The 24,066-nt window shown below is 38.9% G+C and overlaps 1 protein-coding gene across 1 annotated transcript in view; it reads left to right on the top strand.

The window, feature by feature from the left end:
• The window catches only part of GABBR2 (gamma-aminobutyric acid type B receptor subunit 2), a 491,071-nt gene that overhangs the window by 334,996 nt on the left and 132,009 nt on the right, over positions 1–24,066 (top strand). Inside the window, exon 13 of the mRNA XM_075084470.1 lies at positions 12,480–12,602. Within this exon, the coding sequence (XP_074940571.1) occupies positions 12,480–12,602 (123 nt within the window). The remainder of the gene's footprint in view (positions 1–12,479; positions 12,603–24,066) is intronic.

The following is a 24,066-nucleotide window of genomic DNA, read 5'->3' on the forward strand; positions in this document are numbered from 1 at the left end:
CTGTTCTTCAACAGGCCCATCAACAACTGCAGATTGCTACTGTTTATTCACAGCTGCATGTTAAAAATGGTTTAAGATCAGACACTGACCAGGATAAGGGAGACAAACTTTCAGACATCTGGAAGCTGACCAATGAGATGCTTCACTCCGAGTGATACTGGAAACGTCAAGGCTATTAGGGCACCTTAGACAATATTCTGGAATTAAGTAAATGACGCATTCTGTCCTGTAAACTTAAAAGAATGGCTGTTCCACAGAATTATCTTGGTTTGCTTTATTTGAATATACCACTCCAGAACACAAGCATGAATCATAAAAGACAAAAGTTTTCTTAATGGAAAACAAATTAGCTATCCATAAGAAATGTTTACTAGTCATACATTTTCTGTCTTTGATTTGCCAGGATAGATAAAGCTGGTTTTATGAGTTGATTGCAAAACATGGTATTCTTTACTTATGTCTTACAAGAAGGACATTTCTATTTTCAGTAGATGTAGTTTACAGACAAAGCATTCTGTATCTATGGAAGCATAGACAATAGAAATTTTCGCAAACAATATCTAAACTGACAAATAAACAAAAGTACTGCTGCATGAAAAAACACATTAATGTTTTTTGAATTAGCTGTGCCGTGACAGACGACTGGCATTTCAATACGAGGAGTACAAAGTGCCAAAGTTATTTAAGTACTGTGGATCCTATCGATTTGTGATTGCTTCAGTTTCCACCTGCATAAAAGTATGTCAGTAAAATCTGACATTTAGGTGTACCACTTTTTGCCTGTCATCCTGGATATTTTCATCAGGAAAATTTTCCAAACAGTGAAATTTTTTCACAAAGTGGAAGAATCTCTGCACAGCTTTTGAAAATACTAGTCTATTCATTTTGTGGAAGTAGGTATTAAGTAAGTACAGAAGGATGTAATGAGTGAATCTATTTATCTTCATCAGATAGTGCAAGCTTGCTTCCAAACTTTTACTGGACACTTACCCTATTTGTGCACCATGGCTTTGTGAAGAGATGAGTGGATTTTCTCTCTCTCTGAGAAAAAGTGTAGAGTTTTAAATAATAATACACTATAGCTCCATTTTAGTGCAGTGGAGAGTGGAACTAAATGATTTAGAGTGTCTTGAATTAGGTGAAGATCTGTGATAACTTCTGTTCATAAAGCTCTCACAAATCTCTTTTATTTTCACCCATTTATACATCCACTCCTTTGTTACTGGGAAAAAATAAACAATAAAATTCAACATACACTTCTGCTATCAGGCTGCTAACTGATAAATTTTGCAAGATTCCCAGAGCTCTGTCACCATCTTTGATCTTGCTAGGGCTCAAAGGAAGCAAATTAAAAATGTATTAATTTTAGCTGGATCTGAAAGAGAGATGGAAGGGAATCAATTTTTGGCAAATGGAAATGACCAAATCAGTAGGGGGGATGAATTATTTTTGAGTTTTAAAGAGGTTAGTACAGATAATGGAAAGTAGAATAAAATTAGTATTAAAAATAACTGTAACACTTATAACTGAGATGCAATTTTGGTTTTGATAGATCTCCTGTCTGTTGGTTTGGACAGCAGAATATCTTCTGCTCAGTGAGAGATGGGGACTGCTTTTATGTTTCCCTCACCAGCAGAGGAGGACTGGTAGTGGATAAGAGGAGAGAGAGGAGAATATCAGCAGCAGGAAAACATGTGGTGTCCTGGGGATCTTTAGCTAGCTGAACCATTTGAAGAAGCCAGCACTTCTGGAAAAAGTTAGAAGGTTGTGAATCTGTCTTTTTTGATGGGAACTGCACTGTCTTAGGTTTAGGGGGTGTTAAAGCAGTCCCACATAGTGACTGCTCCTGCACAACTCCAGTATGCCAAATAAAGACTATTCATTTTTGACAAATACCAGAATAAAAACAAACTCAAAGCAGCGGTATTTAAAGCCCCATAAGCTTTATATATTCTGCCCCTACAAAGACAAGTATTTGACCTTTTGTAGGTGAATACAATAAAGCATGATGATCTGGATCACAATGTTGCTTGTTGCAGCTCGTATTTGAAAGTGCAGTATTTCTCAGTTGATGCTGCTATGATAAGCTTGACTTACCTGTAACATAGTACTTTCTAGCTCTGTCTTCTTGTGTTTAATCCTTTGAATGTGATGTCGGGGAGGGATGTTTTATGTTTAATTTGCACTGAGAATATTGTCAATGTACTCAGTTATTACTACTGCTATAGACTTCTGGTGGCATGTGTCTTCATGTTGAAAATGTCGTTACAAGGTAAACACAGAATATAAGTGCATCTTTTCTTAAGACTTGTGCTGCTATAGTTTTGCCAACATTATTCTACTCATTGATAATATTTTGTAAGTTTTTCTTAAATTTACTATGTGATTGTAAAGTTCTCAATCTACAGGGTTAGAGAAAGGGTTAGAGAGCCTAACAAGTATTGAGAAATGGTATTGATACTATCCCAGGGTTAGAAAGTTACAATCAGAGAAAAAAGGTTTACAAGTCCAACTTGACTTAGCTATGCCTAGCAATCTGCAGTCTGGAAAACTTACTTTCTTAATTTCCTACTAAGTCGTTAAAGGGCTTCTGAAGACAGATGTGGTCTTCATGCATTGCAAAGACAGACAGGAGATTGTACAGCCTATTTCATTGACACTAGCACAGGAAAGGGAGGCTGGCACTGCAAGAGAACCACGGGGCCAGAAGGTAGGGAGCAGGGAAGAGGCTGAGAATGAGAAATTGGTTGAGCTGCTAAGGGCTTCAGAGGGAATGGGAGCCTGTCTGCATAAAAAGAACAGGGAAAAGCTTGTGATAGTAGACTGGGAGAAGGAGTTGAAGAAGAAGACTGTATTTGGATAAAAATTCCCAGAGTTAAATTAAGATTGAGAGCCAGCAAAAAGTTGAATGGGGCAGGGAGGGCTGTAAGAAGTGGTCAAGGAAACTGAGTGTGGTGGAACATAGAGCCTGAGTTTGGGATTCAAGTAGCAAACTCTAGTTGAAAGACTAGGCCTAGTTTAAAATTAGATTAAGATTGAAATTTAGAGGCAGGATGGTAGGCCTGAAAAGTAGGGACATAGGCAGGGAAAGGAAGGTAGGGGTGGGAAAGGAATAAGAGGCAAGAAAAAGTTGAAATTAGGACGGGCCAGAATGGTTGCACAGAAGTGTGGGCAGAGCATAAAAACTGAACAGAATATTTTAGAGTTTCACTCTTCTTTTTTCTATTACAATGTATCTGTAAAACCTACAGGCAAAATATGTGCCTTGTCTTCCTGTTATGCTGTTGTACAACTCATGATAGCTACTAGTTATTCTTTTAGCTCAAGCTGATGAGGTGTGCAAAGATCTGAAGGCTTCTTTCGCTGATGCATGCAGCGTGCTCTGTAAGAATTATCTTTCTTTTCATTTTCTTTAAAAAGAATGGGCTCATGAAAATGTCAAAAGGTTTACGTTGTGGCTAAACTGTCAATCATTGAAAACCTACAGCTTGCTAGGATCTCTGCAATGTACATTTGTTCTCCCATGTGCATCATTAGGACACCAATGCAGCCTTAGTTTTCTAAATGTGCTTACTGACACTAGTGCAATGACACTAAGCCAGTGTCATTGAGCAGACACAGTGAGTCTGCTCTGAGTGTGCACTAGGACACACTCAATGTGTATAATAAGAAGAAGTAGTTTTCTGTTGGAATCTTTTTAACTGAAACCAGAAAAAAATGCAAAATTAAAAAGGAAGGAGTTTTGAGAAAGGTGGTCTCGGGTATAAGATGGTTAAATGCCAGCATGAAGAAAAAGAATTAATTGCCAGAATTATTTGTTATGCTTTAGAAATCTCTCTGAGCACAGTTTTCAGATAGAACTGGGGTTTGAGAGGCAAATTTATCACCTGCGTGAAGCAGAGCAGGAATTATCAAACTTTTAGCTTGTTGCCTTTGCACTCCATTTTTTAACACAAGTTTGCCCAACCCACCTCCCTAATTCACATACTTAATGGTCCATAAACTGAGAAGCATGGAAGACTGGAAGATGTAAGAGAGCACCCATGTTCTTTCTGGGATGGGTTGCTCTGAGCAGCCTCCGGTCCTGACCCCTCCAGTCGGGGAGGGCAGCAGCTGGCAGTGTGCTCTCACCCCGTGGTACCAGCTGCAGAGAAACTGTCATACCTGCAATCGCACAGTGTCCCTGGGGAAAAAAAAAAAACAAACAAAAAAAAGAAAAAAAGAGAGAAGAGAGCAGCTGGAGGCCACACACTTATGAGCATGTGTGCTGCTGCCTTCCTTCATAACTTGTCTCTGATTATTGCTATCCCCATTCCTCATTTGAAAACCTCTGCAAAAAAGTTTATGGGATGAGTGAAATCTCTAGTTATAAACTTTTCTATAGGTTTTTCAAGCCACCTAAGGAATTTAGAATTTATTACAACCTATAATCTTTCTCACAGAAGTCCTAAAGGAGTTTTAAAAAAGGTGCTCAATATCTTAATTATTTAAAAATAGGCAAAGCGAAGTTTTCCATGTTATATTGACAGAGGGTTTAGGTAAGAACCTCACAGGCCACATCTTATTTACTCAATAAACGCCTTTGTAGATGTAGTTCTGTATTAGCATAAATTTAGATTATATTACCTAATCAATTCTTTCTCTAACTAGTGCTATAAAATATTTTTCCAGGTTAGTTTTCAGACTGTAAATATTTATACTTTTCCAGGACATTTTTTTCAATCTAGCTAGAGCTTTTTGTGTGTATAACAAAAAGCTATATGCTGGATTTACCCTAGGATACACATGTATTTCACTAAGTATATGTGAGAGATCATAAGTCTGAAAAGGAGATGTGTCAGGATCCAAAAATTAGTTTTGGGTAACCATACCAACAGTACAACAATCTATTAGGGGCCATCTGCTGAAAATGAATGAACATATGGATACCTAAAGAAATGTTCAGCGTTATTGTTCGGTCTTTGACAGAAAGAAAGAAAGAAGACAGTGGCTTGAAAGTTGTTTATTTAGGGGATTTTTTTTTTTTTCCATTATGAATATTTACCACTGGACCAAGTAATCCATTTTACTTACAATGCAGTGTAAATTATTCAGGTACAGCTTCATGGGTTATTAATATACAGATATATTATTTCCTAAAGCGATATAAGTGGAAACCAAATTACTTTATTACTTTTTTTCCCTGAATAGCTATAACTATAAATTTTAAGTCCAAAGCTTTGAAAATAGTCAATGTAATCTCAGAATCCATATTTAGATGTAAAATAAGCATCATGTTTTTCATAAGAGCTGATCAGCCAAAACGCCAGCCAGGGAACAATAGGAATCACATTTCTAAAATTTACATTCATATAAGTATGGATCGGGAGCTAAATCTCAAGCTTATGTCACAGGAAGAAGTTGAGCTAATGAACTGTACATCTAGGAGAAAAATCTGCTTTTGAAGTAATTTACGTATGTAAATTTCTGCATGGTACAGTTTGATGAGGCTTACCCTCAGTAGCAACGAAAACAATGAAAACCCTCTGTGAAACGTAACTGCTCATAAACGGTGCTACAACCATAATTTCTCGTATTATGAGACTAATGGATGAAAGAGAAATAAAGAACATGTCACTAAACAGTATGAGGCAATGTATTCCTGAATAGCTTGAAATTGGATTGTAAATGTAATCAAGTGCATTGATGTCCCCAGCTATTTGGTAGCGATATAGTATGCTTTCACACAGAATTGTTCATTAAAGAAAATATTAAAGTCTAGATACTTTAATGTTATCTCAAACAAAATCAGAACATTTCTTCCAGACCATTCAAATCCTTTGTACACTCTTTTCCTAAACAATGGGCTCCCTTTTAGTGCTAACAATGAAAATTCACATCCCTGGTAGAAATTCCTCCACACTTATAGACGATGCAACCTTGGGCTCAGCAGATGGATTTCTCTCAAAGGTGAATTTGACCTGCTTTTTGATGGGATATGGAGCTCGAAGCAGCATAGCCAGCTTTACTTATGAGTGCAGAAGTTAACACGATGCTAAGGTCCCTTTCTAAGGCTGTTCTCCAAATCATTGAATAGCAAGAATGGTTGGTTCTAACACTGTCAAGTCTGATTTCTTTATTGCCATTTTGGTTTTTAAGACTTTCAAGACCATTTTGTGAAACTAGCCATGTTGCTCTGTGTGCTCCCTGAGGCTGAATTAGCAATGTTAGTAAAACAGTCATCTCTCCAATTCTTCAATGCATTGTAGACATGATTGAGGCACAAGCTTTCAAAGATGAAGAATTTTATAATGTCTTAAAGCTGTCACTGAATCCCTCCCCTTCTCTAACCTCTGTAAAATTTCTATCTGCTGCTTCCCCTAGGAAGCATCCCTAGGATCTTCCACCTGTCTTTTATGTGCGTTGGATAGGTGAAAGGTGTTTTCTGAATGGATAGCTTCTCCTGGCAGCAAGGCATAGAGTCAACACATTCGCATTTACAATGCAATTATTGAGAGGGTGAGTCTGCCCAAAGATGCGGTAGAATTATTCTGAGCACGAGTCAGCAAAGAATAAATATTCTAGAAATGTGTGCTTTAGCAGGCTAGTGACTATGGCTGTTTAATTTTCAAACCCAACCTTTTTGGTCATATCCAGTTGTCCATTATTATCAGTAGTATCGCTCACTCCACTATCCAGGAAAGCAGCAAAAATCATCAAGTTCTCAGACTGCAGGGGTCACAGTAGATCCTCACGGAAACCAAATTTATTTTTCTAATTTATAAGTAGATATACAAATCTTTCATCAAATTAATCAAAGTACCTAAGAGAGTTAATTGTCTTAAGCATAGTTTCCTACTGCAAGTGACTTACTGGTCAAAAATGCTTGCCACTGCAAAATATGCTTTTTAAAGTGTTAGTATTCACTCATTAAAACTAATGTAATTGCAGTGTGAAAAGTGTTCCCAATACTAATCATAGAACCTATTATAGGAAATATTCGTAATAGCTGTCGAAAAAGCATTTTGGAGTTATTGGGAACAAGTGCCTAATGTGTTTTCAATAGTCCTTCTTTCTCATTCCATTACACAATAGAAATTAAGAATGTATTACTGAATAGTCCTCTAAAATATTAATGGCTTTAATAGCTCAAAGATAGATATCTCCCTTGGCCCACATATGGCAAAGTTCACCTATCTGCCACTGACTTTGCATCACCAACATCATGGCACCATCCCACCTGTGTTGTCCCACTAAATGTAGGGGAGCAACCCTAAGGTGTTTCCCAGTTAATCATACTGGGAGAAATGAAAGGGTAGTTTATGCAATAGAGATAATATGCTTAAGGCAAGTGTATGGTCCCTTTTTCCAGACTTGCAGGCTTTATATTTTTTCTTCCCCACAAACTGTGTTATTTTTTCTCTTTCCCCTCCAGTTTGGAGGGAGGACTCCTATCAGCATGATTTCTGTATGTACCAGGGAGAGGAACATTGGATTTCAGATTTCTGAGAGCTTCAATAATTGCTGTCAGTGCTACTCTTTCAATGGAATAAGGTCTAGGAAGCTTCACAGAGGGATCATTTAAAGGTTTCTCTCTACAGATTCTGTCCCAGGAGTCTGGGGGAGGGACAACTACCAAAAAAAAAAAAAAAGTTACTGAATAGCATTAAGTGTTTATCCAGCTAGTGCCAGAAGGCAAGGGACAGATCTGTCAGCTGGACTAGAAAGGGTTGATCTACAGAAGAGAAACCAGAATTGCCTTCTTAAACAGAAAAAATCTGAATTTTGAAAGAAAAATAAAACCTATATTTATCTCAAAACCTATAAATAGATGCTTTCGTGAATTCAGTGAATTAAAAAAAAAAAGAAAAACAACCACCAAGATTTAGCTAACATATCTTCCTTTAAATTTAAAGATATTTTATTCTAACAAAGGGAGGTGACATTCCTGGTAACAAAGTAAGTAACTCTGAAAAAAAGACAGGAGGAAATGAACTATTCAATCCATGCTGGAAATTTGTTTGTGGAACTCAGAGAGTACAAAGCTAATGTTGCGTCCTGGAGAAGAGGGTGAGTCCATATATGAGACTCCTTGTTCTTGGTTAAGAACAGAGATCAGCTTTAATGTCCGTACCATATCCATTTGCAGAGTTGGTTTCCAATAAGGTAAGAAATGAAAAGTTTGCGTTAGCCTTAACTACACAAAGTGAGCCTAATGTTTAATTGCTGCTGTTTTCCAAGTTGCAAGGTGATCCCATAAGCTGGTTGAGGATAGGGTCCTGCAGGGCGCAATGGCTTTAGAAAGCAAATGAACAGAAGTCCCCCGATAGGAGTATGAAATAATAACCGATGGACAGTTGAAGTTGCCGTGGCAGGTAGTACAGCCTATGATAGTTCTAGAAAATCCCCAACAGTTGCATGAGCAGAAACTTCATCCCAGAGCTTCAGGCAGACTTTATACCTCCTGTGATCATACCGCAAGGTCCATGGAAGGCAAGGACTTTGAACTTGAACTTGTCTTCATGGTCACTAGTTTTCAGAAGAATTTTGATTTGCTCATATAGCGATGTTGCTGAGGAGAAGAAAATGGCCTACCCGTTTCTTTTCTGAGTGAATTTGTTTTGAGGACAGTTAGCTCCATATCCAGATATATAGTCCAGACTGGTAGCAATGGCATTTATAGCAGTGGGCAGATCTGCCAGGATGAGACAGATTCACCTATCCAATCGCAGATGGTAGAAAATATTACTCACAGATGCTGCTGTATGAGAGCTTGGCTTCAGCAAGGATTCAGGAGCACTTGCAAAAATGGATTTTATTAGCTACTGTGCATTTCTCCCAAGGCTGATTTACTGTATGGTAGAAGGAGGATGAAAAAGAGAAAAAATAAGAATCTTCCTGTAAAAGACAAATGTTATATTTGATTGTAAGGAGCCTCAGTTGCTCATTACTTTCTTTTGTAAGACAGGAATTGTTGGATTCACAAGAGCTGAGTCAAGAGTCCTTCAGTGCATCTGGTGTTTCCCAAGGAGTGCATGTACTGAACTTAAGGAGTGCTGGTGGGTGGGAGTGATGGCTGGAGAGAGGGAAAGTTGGGCTTCCTGAGGGTGGAGGGAGATCAGCAAGCCTTTTGGAATTGCTGCTAGTGATATACCAATGGCATTTCTCAGAGTAAATTTATGTCAGGACAAACTGCTAGTCACTGGCAGAAGTAAAAAACAATTAAATCTCAATGCTCAATGTCTCATTCTGAAAAGTTAACATTTTGGTGAAGAGTTCTTCTTCAGAGCTGTTTTACTGCAACAGTTTTGCCAAGTGCAGAGCAGGGCTGTGATGGGTGCATGAGGTAGCTTCAGGACCCCTGCTTTTAGCCTGCTCACCCTGCACGCAGCATTGGTAGCACTGTCTTCTACAGGGCCCATCAGAGTAACACAGATAGCTTCCTTGGGTTATTTTATGGGCTTTGTTTTGCTTGTCTTCCTCCTGGCTGTCTGGCAGAAGTAAGGGATGAATAATACCTGCTGCCAGTGACAGCTGCTGCTATGCACCTCTCCCCTTCTGTCCAGAAAAGGGCCATTCACAATGTAACACAGGAAAAAAATGCTGCAAGAGGCATCCAAGGAAGAGCTCCGCTCTTTGCGGGAGTTCTGCTTTTATTTTTCTACTAATTACCTGCCCCAAAGAAAAGGTTACCAAACTTGCATGTGAGCTAAAATATGAATATTGACCTGCAGTAGTACAAGGTCAGGTACAAATGAAGGATGCACAAGAGTAAGGAAGGACAGGTAGCAATGTCATCCTGAATAGGAAGTGTTAATATGAGATTGCTTTTGACCCTGTTAGTGAGTGGATTATCAGTATTACTGCTTTTAATAGTATCCTTTAACTCTTTTGTTTCTGGTGTTGCTGTACCAGTTTGATTAATATTGCCACATGTTTGTAAATCTGCATCTTATGCAGCCCTACTTTCAATATCATTATGGTCCATATAAATTTAGAATACGGTGGGCTAGTTGTCTTGTATTTTACCTGTTAGGTAAAATGTTCACTATTTTTGTCAGAAAGATAGGACATCATTACTGATGTTTTGGGTGGTTTTTTTTTAAAGGAACTTTTATGGTTCAGTAGAGCAGAGGGCAACATTTCTGGCAGATTCTTTTCACATAGCTTTGGGTTTCCCAAAGAATATTTTTAGTTCAAGTTAATTGTCTTCACACCCTCACAGCAGGGGAGGGAAGGGCACATTTCAGAACACTGACTTCTCTGATCCTAAACTGTACCCAAGATAGGTGGGAGGAATTGTCCTTTGAAGGGTTTTGTCTCTGCCCACGGGCTACTGAGAGTGGCAGGACACATAATGCTTAAACAGCCAACTTCAGTAAAATAAACCTCATCAATTAAAACAAAAGAGCAACCAAAATATGCCAATAAAACAAATGACCTAGCCACTAAAGAGGGAGAAAAATAAATTTGGCTTGAGGTGTCTAAATTTCATGTAAATTCAAATTCTCTTCGGACTTGATTCCCCATGGTTTTCTCTCCTATGTCTCTACTCATACTAGGAGCAGCACTAGGTATGTTTCACCCAAGACTTGTTTAGAGGCAGTCTTAAAGAGATAAAAAATACATGGGCTTTTTCTACAGAGGGTAGCCTCAGTGATTATCAGTCCATTTTCAGCTTTGACTGTAACTTGGTAAGTGGCTAAAAGGTTGGGCAGTTATGTTTTTCCAAAGAAGACGAGGGACCAAGTTGTGTCTGAGAATCTTTGTGCTTAAAATCTGCTTTCCTGTTAGCTTAATGGGGAAACACATCGCAACAGTCTTCCTCCCGCTGCACTTCCCACCAAGACACCTTTTCCTTGCGAAGTTCTCCCTGCCAAACCATCCAACAGCAAGACATACCACCACCTTTCCCCTTTCCCCTCCCTGTCCAGGCATGCCTGTGCTATCTCTGATGAGATGGACATACTGCTTTGTTGCTGCTGCAGACATGTGGAAAGCATAATTTTCTGGTCCTTTATGATGATGGGAGTTACATGGATTTAAATAACTGGTCTCTGGAAATTAAAAAAAATGCTTCAAGTCCTTTAAGTCATTCTGATTGCTAGCCTTAGTTCTACACTTAGCTTACTCCAAATGATTTATAAATTAAACTAGCAGATTAACAAAGAGTGGTGCACAATATTGCAGAAACATCTTTCAAAACAAAGAATGTATCTAATTAGATAATATGAAAAACAAATTTTCTAAAGTTCCTCTTACATTATTTCAAATTGTATTCATTTTTATAATTTCCTTAAGCTTGATAGGAATTCAATGCAAATACAATTTATTCTAGGCAGGAATACCAGCCTTGCCTGTATTAATATTAGCTGACACTTCTGGTTTTGTAATGCATTTTCAAAAGCCTAACAAGTTCATCAAATTGAACTGAAATAATCACAGCTTTATTAAGCTGCTCAGGCTTAATATTTCTGAATATTTCATTTGGATTAAACCAGCTCTTTCTAGAAACTAAAACAAGAGAAAAATATGTGAGTTTTGTCCATGTTAAAACAATCTGGCAATACCTTTTGAGTATTAGAGGAGTGCTCATTAATAATGGAAGTATGTATTAATTTAAAAAACATTAACATAGGCACAAGAGGACTGACATAAAGTTAACTGAAGCCTGATATTTGAACATGTTTACAACTTTGCAACTGAAGTAATGTACTTGCAGTGTATTTTTTCTGTGTTGCTATAACAGTAGAAGTAATACAGGGATTGCATGCAGCTATACAAGACTAATACATGGTTTGGATTGTTCTTTTTATTAGCAAATCTAGTTTTCTTTTTTGAACCCCAAAATCATGCAAAATTAAAAACATGTTTTAAGTTGCATGTGCATAAAAGACTAACTTTTGGAGTATAGAAAAAGTACAACAACCCTTTTTGCTCCCTGGGTAACAGGCAAATGATAAACACACCCACCCACCCTCCCACACCCACCCTCAAAAATGAACTTATCTTTTAATACCTTGCAAGTATGTTTTCCACATCCAAGAAGGTTATGAAAAAGTGAACACTGTAAATCTTAGTGAAAACTAAATTCCTTCTTAGCTCCTGCTGCTCTGCAAGTTGTAATGAACATTTTTCCACATTTGAGTACAGAAACACAATAGTGGCTCTCTAGAATATATTTTTTTCTTTTTCCAGGAGTTAACATTAAACCTGCACTTCAATATTAATATTTAAGGGTCCTCTCAGTTTCTTTTTAGAAGTCAGAATGCACTTTAGATACTTTGAATAAATATGAAACAAACTAAAATAGTTTTGTGTCATCTTGCTTTCATCTTTTGATATTTCTGAAACTTTTCTTTGCTCACTGTTAAAAAACCTTTTTATTAGCAACCTGTGTTTTCCTCCCTATGTAGGAATAAAGCTGTACAGGGATCTATCTATGGCTCATGGGAATCTCCTCCCTTTTTTTTCCTTTTTTTTTTTTTTTGTCTCTCCAGATCATTAAAGACCAGAAGCTACTGGTGATAGTTGGAGGGATGCTACTGATTGATCTTTGCATCTTGATTTGCTGGCAGGTTGTGGATCCTTTGAGAAGGACAGTGGAAAAGTATAACATGGAGGTATGTCCTCAAGTCCAAGTAATACTTACGGTTGCATATCAGTATCTACAGCTTTCTGTAAGACCAAGCTAAAGATGCTCTAGGCTATATGCAAGCAGGTCAAGCTGTGTATTTGGAGGGGGGGCGGGGAATGGTTCTGTTTTTTAAAAGCAAATAGAAATTAAATAACTGCAACCAGAAGAAAATGTATCTGAGGTTGAAGGTGCCACGTTTCTGTCACTTGTGAGAGATTTTAGATGAAAGTGTTGTAAACACAGGAAAGTCCTCTGCTAAGACTGCCTATCAGAGTCTGTTGCAATAAATAATAGATTACCAGAACCCATTAGCAGATTTCAGGAAGAGCTCATTCAAGATAAGTGCAGGAGAGGTCACTGCTTAGGCTGCATTCTTTGTGGAGATGTTCAGGAATTATGTTACCTATTGTTATATTTATTTTCAGTAATAGTGTGTGCATGCACACATACTCATTGTTCCTATTTTAGTGTCATTTCCAGAAAGATCATGCTAGAGATTTTGATAGAGAGGAGGTAATAGCTTAATTCCCCTTGTACAAATTTTCCAGCGTTCTGGTTGGTGTCTAGAAGTAGAGCTTTCTGGACAAACTGGCAGAAAGAACAATGGCACCAACAATGCAGAACTAGGGAAAAAAAATGTCTGTATGCAGATTAGCCGTGTCTGAGAGTTTATTACGTCCAACAAGGAAACCAGTGATATCTGAAAATTAGGTTATAGGAGGGCAGTCTAGAAGTGTTATTCTATTCTCCAATACTTGGCAATCAGTAAGAAAAAGAATGGTAGGTTTCTGATGTTAACCTTTGCAAGAAAAGATATGATATTTTTGTCTGTTGTTTTTACTTTGTTCCTGCTTTGCAGTGTAGTTCTGGAATTTTATTAGGAGAAGATTTAACTGTTTATTTGAATATAATATGTAGAAGATATCTCTAGAATGATGCTTTCTAAACTGCAAGGGATGCCTTTCAAAATAATTTTAGAGTCTGAAAAGATACCTTTCAGTCATTCTGTAGAGTTTGAACTATTTTTGAAGAGACTCCCCCGTTATTACGGTTGTCAATAAAAAATGGAAACTGTAACTGAAATTTGTCTTGTGGAGACACTTCTGGTCTATGTTTGTAGAGCTTGAAACAACACAGCTTGTCCTTAGCCTTGTTTGCTTCACTACGTTCCAACTGCATTGCAACTGATATTTCCATTATCAGTGTTGTTAACTGTCTCACTGCTCATATAAAACCAAACATAATATGATGAGTAGTCACAAAATCCAATTGAAATACTGCTGATTTCAGTGCTGTGGCTGAATGAGTTAGAAGGACTTCTACTTTCTTCCCAGATCAGAGAAGCTATTACTAAAGATCCTGATATCTGGTCTTAGCAGAACCTCGCAGGTAAAATTTCTGTAGACAGCAGCAGTAACTGTGAAGTTATCAAACCGCAAATACCAGATATTTGAAATATAACGTTTATTGCAGTTTTCAATGATTGCAGTTTCCATCTGAATTTATCAGCGTATAATCTTTGGTCGTGTAATGTATACCACTGAGAACTTAGCATGCTTATTCCATGTTCAGTGCTATCTAAACCATGGGGCTGCACACCAGTTGCCCAAACTTTGTATCAGAACTGGAATTCTCTGGGAACTATGTAAGCCTATGCAAACTCGCATTCACTGAATGTGCACACGAGAATTTGTAATATTTTGAACACTCAGCATACAATTGACTAAAACTTGCTATTAGAGGTTTTTGCTATTACTGTAAGTTGTGCAGAATGGTTTTTAAGCTAATGTATTTAGGGAGGGAAGGAAATGAAAGTATTATGCAAGCAAATTTGGTCATTAAAATACTGTACATATGTTTTTATCTTATATAAGCAGTGAGTGAGGTGAACTGCACTTTGCTTTCCTGAAGCAGATCTCTTCATGTCTCAGAACACCTTTGTCAAAGCAAATGACAATTGTATTTGCCTTTTTCTTTTTAATTATTTTAGTTTGCTCTTTTTAATTTTAGATTTTTAAAATGTATTCTGCAATTGTGAATTCTTTAGCTGTGCTTGCTAAAGCAGGTATTATCTTTTGTGTTTGAAAAGTACTTATCACATAGTAAACAATACTGGAGGCAAGTTTCTGTTTTATTTCAGGAATACTGTGTCATGTATTCCTTGTCCCACTCGCTTCTATGAAATAATTTTAAAGGGATATTTTGTCTCAGTTAAAGTTGATCCAGATGATCAACTGATCCAGAGACTAAACTACATGTAGGCTCCAAAGGTACGAATGCAATCAGTCATTCTAGCTAATGAACCATTTGAGTGCTGTTTTAACCATAAATACTCATCGGCTTCATATGTGAAAATTCTGCATTTGGCCACTAACAGGTGGTCCTCTGTTAGCTGTGTCTTCATAAACACATCAAAGTAACCAAGATGAGGAGCCTAATATCTGTGTCCTTTGCTGTTTGGCATTATTCACAAAATATTCCATTTGAATACCAACACCAGTGAATTATCAAGCATTAAATAAAAATCCAGGCTCCTTTTCCAGAGCTGTTTGTAAAGTCAAGCTATCCATGCCTCAAAAGCTGAGCATGTATCTAAAAATACAAAGGGAAGCGAAGGCACTTGTGGTGACTCTCTGCCCCTGACAGAAGGAAGAAATCAGATGGGATGTTGGGTCTGTCAGTTTTCAGACTGGTCCCTGGCATCCTGACTCTAGATGTCAGGTTTCCTTATGAATAGCACATCTATGGCTGCCATAAGAGATCATGGTAAAAGTTTTGATGACTGAGCCCTAAAACATCCACCAACATGAGTAGGGCAGTTCTTTGGTATATGATATAGACAATAAAATCATTGGATAAAAACAAAAAGCTTACAGAGAAATATGTTACAGTGGCAGGGACCACTTTAAAATTTCCATAGCTGTACGCTGATCTCCAGCAGAACTGTAAGGTTCCCCTACGTACACTTTGTACAGAGTATGGTAGGCTTGATTCTCACATAACACAGAAGCATTTTCTGACACAAAATGCTTCTCATCTTCAAGCAGCAGTGTAAAAATAAATTGAATTAATCCATAACATTACCTCTATTCATCTGGTTTGCTTGTTACATTGGCTGTAATGTTTCTCCTTTTGCTAATGTTTCAGACCAGTGAAGAGACCAATAGCTTTTTTTCTCACTAGCTTCTTCCTAGGCTGAACTTGGAATTTGCTTTTTTCATCATAATTCACCTTTTTTGTCGTAATCAAAATGCTCTGAGGATATGATCTGATCTCAACTAGGTTCCTGCCAGACCAAGTTTCTCCTAGTTGTGTGAACCGGAGTGCATCCTCCTTCGCTGTCCCACTGGCTGGGTTCTTGGGCTCAACAGGCCATGAGAAATTACAGTGCTTTTGTGTATGCAGCTGTGGAAGAGCTTTGCCCTGGTGGCAAGGCCTTTTTCCAACCATCTGGATTTTGTCCTGATTTCTTAAGAAGGCAATGTTTATGTGCAAGGTCGTTCTGCATGTTTTTTCCTACTGCCTAACAAACTTTGCCAGTTTCAGTCAAACCTGACAGAACAGATACAGCTGTTAAGGACATAGCACTGCTACAGGTTTGATGGAAACAGCCAGCTGTGTGGAGGAGAGGTTCTGGTAGTGTCTCCCCTAAAAGGAGGGTCACAGACTGAATTTACCTCTCTGTCTAAAGACAAACGTTATAAATAACCTGCTACAAGGGAGCTTCACGCTTAATTAGACACAGAGGATACAGCCACAAGACAAAAAATACATAGGAAATGAGCTAGCTCTAATTTCAGTTGCTCACTGGTACACCTGTGTTGGAATGAAAGCACAGTTTGCAATAGAAACATCCTTTACAGTATGGAATCTGTTCTCCCTGTGTAATAGCCATATCATAATTCAATTAGGTACTTACTACAGTTCAGTAAGTCTGCGCGTAGACATAGTCACACTCACCTCTCACTCATAATACAGTGGTGTAGTAATTCTTTTACTCTAGAGTTTAGCTTGAAAGCCTCTGACTGGCTTGTCTTCTCCCAACACAAATATCTATGACAAAGATTGAATCACTGTGGCCTTGGAAGGAAACCAATGATAATGTTTAATAAATAAGAAATTGTATAATAGGGTAGATGGACTAGATTTTATAGTTCCCAAGGGAAAAAAGTCTTGCATTACTGTTAGACTCAAGGAAAGTCCTACTATGTATACTGGATGCCAGTATTTCTTGTAGTATTTTAAAATCTGTTTATCCAGGGCAGCAACCTTTGCATTCCTTGATGTCTTAGTTCCAGTTATGTAGTTATGTCTGTGATGTTTCCTCTTATGCAACCGTATGTTAACATTAGCAATATTTAAAAATAGACTTTATTCTCTATCTGGAATATCAGTATTTAAGGTTTCACACTGAATTGTCCTGGGATGGCAATAAACATGAAATGGAGAGGAAAAAAAACCAAAACAAAACCAAAAAAAACCAGAACAGAGAGCCATTTTAGAAGATACAGAAGAGAAAAACAGATCAGTGAGACACATCCTATTTGGGCTTCTAGCATTGATACAGAAATTAAATGTGGAAACTAAGAATGCCCATCTTTGTATGAGCACATTGCTGTAACAAAAATATCAACATGCAGGAAAGACTGAGCAGGCTGTGCCAGAGGCATAGTAGAGCAGTCTGTTAGAGAAAACTTGGAGTAAATTCAGATTAACAAATTAATCATTCCAGTGAGAGAGGCAGAATTCTATGCATTTCAAGTGTATAACTGTGCTATCAGACATATATTACTAACCAACAAGCCAGAAGGTCAGCATTGGCTGATATGTTGAGGGAGTCATAAACATTGCAAGAGCAAAAAATGGCTATGTAAACTGGACAAATGTGCTGCTCAGACTAACTCATTTAGGAGCAGTGGCTGCTTCATAATTCAACAGATTAGAGAACTCACAAAGAGAGAATTAACCTTTGATTTCATTCTAGATAGCATACAGAATCTGTTCCAAAGTATTTATATTGAAGGACTTTTCTGTAGCTGCAAATAAAATGTTCATAACTTTGATAGCTCTGAAGAAGCAACAACAACCAAAAAATATCAGTGGAGTGCTGTTCAACTTCAGAAAGGGGAACATAAAACTGAGGAAGCCTCTTAAAAAGATGCTAAAGAGGACACTGTAGAGAATTAAAACTTTGCAGGTGGCCTAGAGAGTATTAAGAATATCACATTGGAGACAGTGTAAATGCATGCCACACATCAAGTAAGACCGGAAAAAGAATAAACTCAGCATGATGAAACAGCAGGAAGGCATCCTTCAAAAAACCACAGTTGTATCCAAATGAGGAAAACAGAAAGGATCATAAAGTCTGGTAAGTTAAATCTAGAGCACAATAAAGCAGGCTTAAAAAAATCTTGCAAAAGCTTAAAAAAAATTAATACTAAATCTTTCTCTAAATATCGGTAGCAGGAAGTTTGCCAGGGAATCTATTTGATCAGAATATAAGAGCATTGCTTGCAGAAAACAAGGCCATGTAGAATGATTAAATGATTGTTCTGCTGCTTTGTTCAGCTAAATTCTTTATGGAAGAGCTTGTGGAGATTGCTATGCTAGAACCCTTCTGATGAACTCACTGAAGAGTGGCTAGGAGCTGCTGGTAGGAATAGAGAAAATGATCAGAAATAAATCACTGGAAACAGATTATATTCTCCCAGGCTTTCTAAAGCAATTCAAAGGAGTTATTGTCAAACTACTGACAGCAGTATATAATCATTAGCTCAGAACTGCTTTGATATCTGAGTGAAAAGTTGCAAATGTCTTGCCATATTTTGAAGACAGAATAGAAACCTCAAACTTGTAAGTTAATGTCTATAGCAGGCCAACTTATAAAAATTATAACCAGGAGTGGAATTAAAAATAAATATGCTACATTGAGGAAGGGTTGACATATCACTTGTGAAGGAACAAATCATTCAGAAACGCAGTGAAGTCCTTTGAAGAAGCCATCAGGCATGTGAACAGAAGCGACACAGCCTGCTAGGTCTCCAAAAAAGGACTCAACGATTTCTTTTACCAAAGGTCTTATGGAAATTAAACAGCCATGGAACAAGACAGAAGCCCTCAAATGGATATAAAAATCTTTAGAAAAAGGAAACAGAATATAAGGAATAACTAAAAGCCCATTTTCCAGGAAAGACGGATGTAGCCCATAGAGTCCTTCAGGACAAGTCCCAGTCTCTGTGCCTGTGCTGGGACTCATATTGTTCAGTGGAAGAGGAAGTGAATCATGAGATGACAAAATTTTAATGGTTACAGTAAGTTATTCTGGATAGTAGAAATGAGGGCTGATTGTGAAGAATTCTGGAGGGATATGGCAAAGCTCAACATAAAGTGAAATGGTCTTTCTTGATTGCAGCTGCAGCAGCAAACTGAAAGGTTATTATCTTGTTTGCTCTGCAAAGTGTTACTGATACAAAGAAAGATGGGATTTTAGATGTTGATTTTATGTTTAGCCGGAGGAAACCCATAAATAGACTAGGTAAATTCAGCACATCCTTCATCTCTTTGTATACAACAGAATAAAGTTTTATTCATGGGTTTGGCTCTATAAGGTAGGGGGGTCCAAGAAAACTGGTCAATATTCAAGTACCACTTCCTCCAAGCTCAAGATCGTTGTATCCCCAGGAGGAAGAAGTCAGGCAAAGAAGCCATGAGATCCACATGGATGAGCAAAGATCTTCTAGAGAAACTCAGATGGAATAAGGAGGTTTACAGTATGTGGAAAAAGGGACTGGCCACTTGGAAGGAATATAGGAACATTGTCAGGATATGCAGAGATGCAAGGAGGAAGGCCAAGGCCCATTTGGAACTAAATCTGGCAAGGGAGTCAAGGATAAGAAGGGATTCTTCAAACACATCAGTAGTAAAAGAAAGACTGGGGAAACTGTAGGCCCGCTGCAGAATGAGGTGGGTGCCCTGGTGATGCAGGATGCAGAGAAGGCAGAATTACTGAATGCTGCCTTTGCTTCAGTCTTTACTGTTAAGGCTGGCCCTCAGGCATCCCAGCCCCCAGAGGTGAGAGAGAAAATCTGGAGAAAGGAGGACTTGCCCTTGATTGAGGAGGATTGGGTTAGAGATCACCTAGGCAAACTGGATCCTCTCAAACTCATGGGCCCTGATGGGATGCACCCAGAAGTGCTGAGGGAGCTGGCGGATGCTGTCACTAAGCCACTCTCCATCATCTTTGAAAGGTCATGGAGGACTGGAGAGGTGGCTGAGGACTGGAGGGTAGCCAGTGTCTCTTCCCTCTTCAAAAAGGGCAAGAAGGAGGACCCGGGAAACTATAGGCGAGTCAGCCTCACTTCCGTTCCTGGAAAGGTGGTGGAGCAGTTCATACTGAAGGACATCTCCAGGCATGTAGAGAACAAGAAGGTTATCAGAAATAGTCAACATGGATTCACCAAGGCGAGACCATGCTTGACCAACCTGATGACCTTCTATGATGGCATGACTGGCTGGGAAGGTGAAGGGAGAGCAGAGGCTGTTGTTTACCCCGACTTCAGTGAGGCATTTGACACTGTCTCCCATAGCATCCTCACAGGTAAGCTAAGGAAGTGTGGGTGGGATGAGTGGACAGTGAGGTGGATTGAGAACTGGCTGAAAGACAGAGCTCAGAGGGTCATGATCAACAGGGCAGAGTCTGGTTGAAGGCCTGTCACTAGTGGTGTTCCCCAGGGGTCTGTGCTGGGTCCAGTCCTGTTCAACATGTTCATCAATGATGTGAGTGATGGGATAGAGTGTACCCTCAACAAGTTTGCTGATAGTACGAAACTGGGAGGAGTGGCTGATACACCAGCAGGCTGTGCTGCCATCCAGTGAGACCTGGACAGGCTGGAGAGCTGGGCCCAGGGGAACCTGATGAAATTTAACAAGAGCAAGTTCAAGGTCCTGCACCTGGGAAGGAACAACCCGATGCACCAGTACAGGCTGGGGTCTGAACTGCTGGAAAGCAGCTCTGTTGAGGAGGACCTGGGAGTGCTGGTGGGCAGCAAGCTGACCCTGAGCCAGCACTGTGCCCTTGTGGCCAAGAAGGCCAATGGTATCCTGGGCTGCATTAAAAGGAGTGTGGCCAGTAGGTTGAGGAGAGCTATCTTCCCCCTCTACTCTGCCATAGTGAGGCCACATCTGGAGTACTGTATTCAGTTCTGGGCTCTCCAGTTCACGAAAGACAGGGAACTACTGGACCGAGTCCAGCAGAGAGCTATGAAGATGATCAGGGGACTGCAGTATCTCCCGTATGAGGAAAGGCTGAGAGACCTGCGTTTGTTCAGCCTGGAGGAGAGAAGACTGGGGGGGGATCTCATCAATGATTATCAATAGCAAAAGGGTGAGTGTCAAGAGGATGGAGCCAGACTCTTTTCCGTGGTGCCCAGTGACAGGACAAGGGCAATGGGCACAAGTTGGAACAGGGGAAGTTCCACCTGAATATGAGGAAAAACTTCTCTCCTGTGAGGGTGTCAGAGCAGTGGAACAGGCCGCCCAGGGAGGCTGTGGAGTCTCCTTCCCTGGAGACATTCAAAACCTGCCTGGACACAGCCCTGTGCCCCCTGCTTTAGGTGTCCCTGCTTAAGTAGAGGCATTGGACGAGATGATCACCAGAGGTCCCTTCCAACCCCTACCATTCTGTGATTCTGTGATTCTGTAATAAGCCTGATTTTAAACAACTAAAACTGCCTAAGTTTTTCATTCAAATAACTAAGCCGGAACAAAATCACAATGTTAGCTGACTTGACACAACTCTGCGGATGCCCAAAGATGTTGAGTATATTCTCAGTAGACAGATGCAGGTGCAACAAGACTGGAGGAATAAATGTTGTTCTTGAGTATCTGATTGCCTTTTCTTTGAGGCTGTTCCTAGTGTAGTAGCTGAATAATGAATATTACAGAGTTACCGTTTGGGCTATAGGTGAATTGAACTAAATATATGATTCTAGAAGTTATGCAAGGTACTAACGTCAGGCCACTGATCAGTGAAGGTTGTGTGGATGTAACTGAGATGTGATGTAGAGAAAACTCAGGAAGGAGTTCATGTATTAGGTATAAAAGGAGAGGAAGGGTAAAAGCATGTCCGAGGTGAGCATGATGCTACAGCCTAATAGTTAGACCAGTTAGCTAAGAGCAGAGGCCACCAAACATAAAAATTTTCTTCATGACAGGATTTTGTCTCGTGAAATTGATTTGTCTGTGCATTTTTAAACAAAATATACAAAAATTTGGATTCAAGTGCACAGATGTAAATTGAGTATCATTTCCATACAAAATTTTACCTAAGTCCTAGACTAGTTGCCTGCATGCTTTTCCAGGGTTCTTTCATATTCTTTAATATTCTTTTTTTAATATGGGTTTTTTTGCAACTTTTATGATTTTTTTTCTTTAATACTTGTCTTCAGTCATGACACTGCTGCTATAGGAAGTGAAAAATAGTCTGGCCCAAAATTATATACAGGGGAATGGGCGTGTGTTTGTATACGCGTGAGAAAAACGTGGGATTAACATAGGCCTGGAATTGGTAAAGATGTCTGGTTCAAATTCACATGCTGAAGTAGAATTACGCAGATTCCTTGCCATTTTGAAACAATCAGATCATGTTCTTTTCTCATTCTGCATATGTACATATGCATAAACAGATGTGTTATGGGGTTGTTGTTTACATTGTGCTGTTGGGCTGTTCAGTCAGCTAACAGCTGGATTAGAGAGAACTCTGTCAAATGTACATTATGAAATTAAGAATATAATTGGCTGAAGTAGTTTCTGGGGGTGTTCAGCCTAATGCAGGTCAGAGCTTGTTAGTCAATTTGTTCTCTAAATATCATTATGCCCATCTGTTTCCCCTACTATTTTTTAAATAAATTTAATCTCTTTCCTTCCAATTTGAAATATTACAGACTGTGGGAGCCAAATGTCTCCTGAAATCTGTAGCCTGCTTTCAAACCCTGACATTGTAGCTCACAGCAGGCGGCCCGCCAGCAGTAGCTGAAACTGAAAACTCTTACTTGCATCTGTGGGGCCCACCGGTGGCTGGCAGCCATTCCAGAGAGAAGGAAAATGAATGGCCATTAGAGTCAGCTGTAAACCTTCCGCCGGCCCAGAGGATCTAGAGCAGGTCCAGAGAAAGAGTAAATATTAAAGAGCAAAAGCTGGTTTACTTCTCTTTCTCATTTGACATCAGTTTCCAAGGAAACGGAACAAAACGTGAGAACTGGGAGCCAGCAGCTGAGATTGACTCAGCTGGTGGCTAGTCCTGCTTCTGTTCCCATGGAAACAAGTATCAAATTGGCAAAAATAAAGAAATAGGGCAGGGTCAGTTCCAAAATGGCAGGATGAATGGCTGCTGCTTCAGCTACTTAATAAGATGAGGCTTGCTCGCATTTATTCCTCTTCAGTAAGCAATCCCAGTTTTAGTTCTGGCTCCATTATTCACTTCCCAATAAACGCTACTTCCCAACCTCAGGAACACAGGAACCACTATCATCAACAAGACTTGTAGTTTGTCTTCTTCAGTGGCTTGTTTGCAACAATGGCTGGCACAAATACTTTGAGAGGTGGATGCTAGAAATGTGTTGTGCACATCCAAGACTTCATCTGTCATGCTTAAATTTTTAGCAATGGTTCATAATGAGTAGTGACTTCAGATGTATGGTTGTATGTATCTCATAACTGTTTTGTATGCTTGCTGTTTGAATACTTTTTTTATTCCCATAAATGTCGGTTATTTTTGACTCCTGCTAACTTCACAGTTCAGTGTAATTGCTAATTATGCACTGTGTGAAGAACTTCCTTTTTCAGTTTTGGAAATGTTGCTTTTCATTCCCATTGAACATACATTATTTTTGTTTTAGGGAAAAAAAAGATTTGAATCTTCCACATCTACTTTTGCAGTACCAGTCATTACTATACATCTGTGTGTTTACTCTACAACCTTATTTTCCTCTTTTCTCTTTGGTAGACAGTCCTGATCTTATTAAGCTCTTCCTCCTATGACATAGAAACTGTAAAGCATCCTTTTTAGTTAGGATGACTAATATTGCATATTTTAGAAGATCTGTGTAATGGTTTTATCCATTTTTCATCCTGTTCCTTATGTTTAGTGTATTCTTTTTCACTGTTGTACACCATTAAACAATATTTTGGACTCTGCAGTCAAAGTGATTCCCAGATTGCTTCCATGCACTAATTAAGACCCTGAGAAAATGTATAAGTAGTTCCACTGGTTTTAGGTTGAAATGGCTTTACACTTACTGAAACTGAATTCCATTTGTCATCATATGGCCCACTCATCTTAGTTACTCTCCTCACAAATCTTTAGACTCAATTAACCTCAACATTTTTGTCTGCATGCTTTCCTGCTTGTGCTGTTGAGCAACACTGATTTTAGTATGGAATTATGGTTCTTA

The sequence above is a fragment of the Phalacrocorax aristotelis genome, chromosome 2 (assembly GCF_949628215.1).
Source record: "Phalacrocorax aristotelis chromosome 2, bGulAri2.1, whole genome shotgun sequence".
Taxonomy (NCBI): Eukaryota; Metazoa; Chordata; class Aves; order Suliformes; family Phalacrocoracidae; genus Phalacrocorax; species Phalacrocorax aristotelis.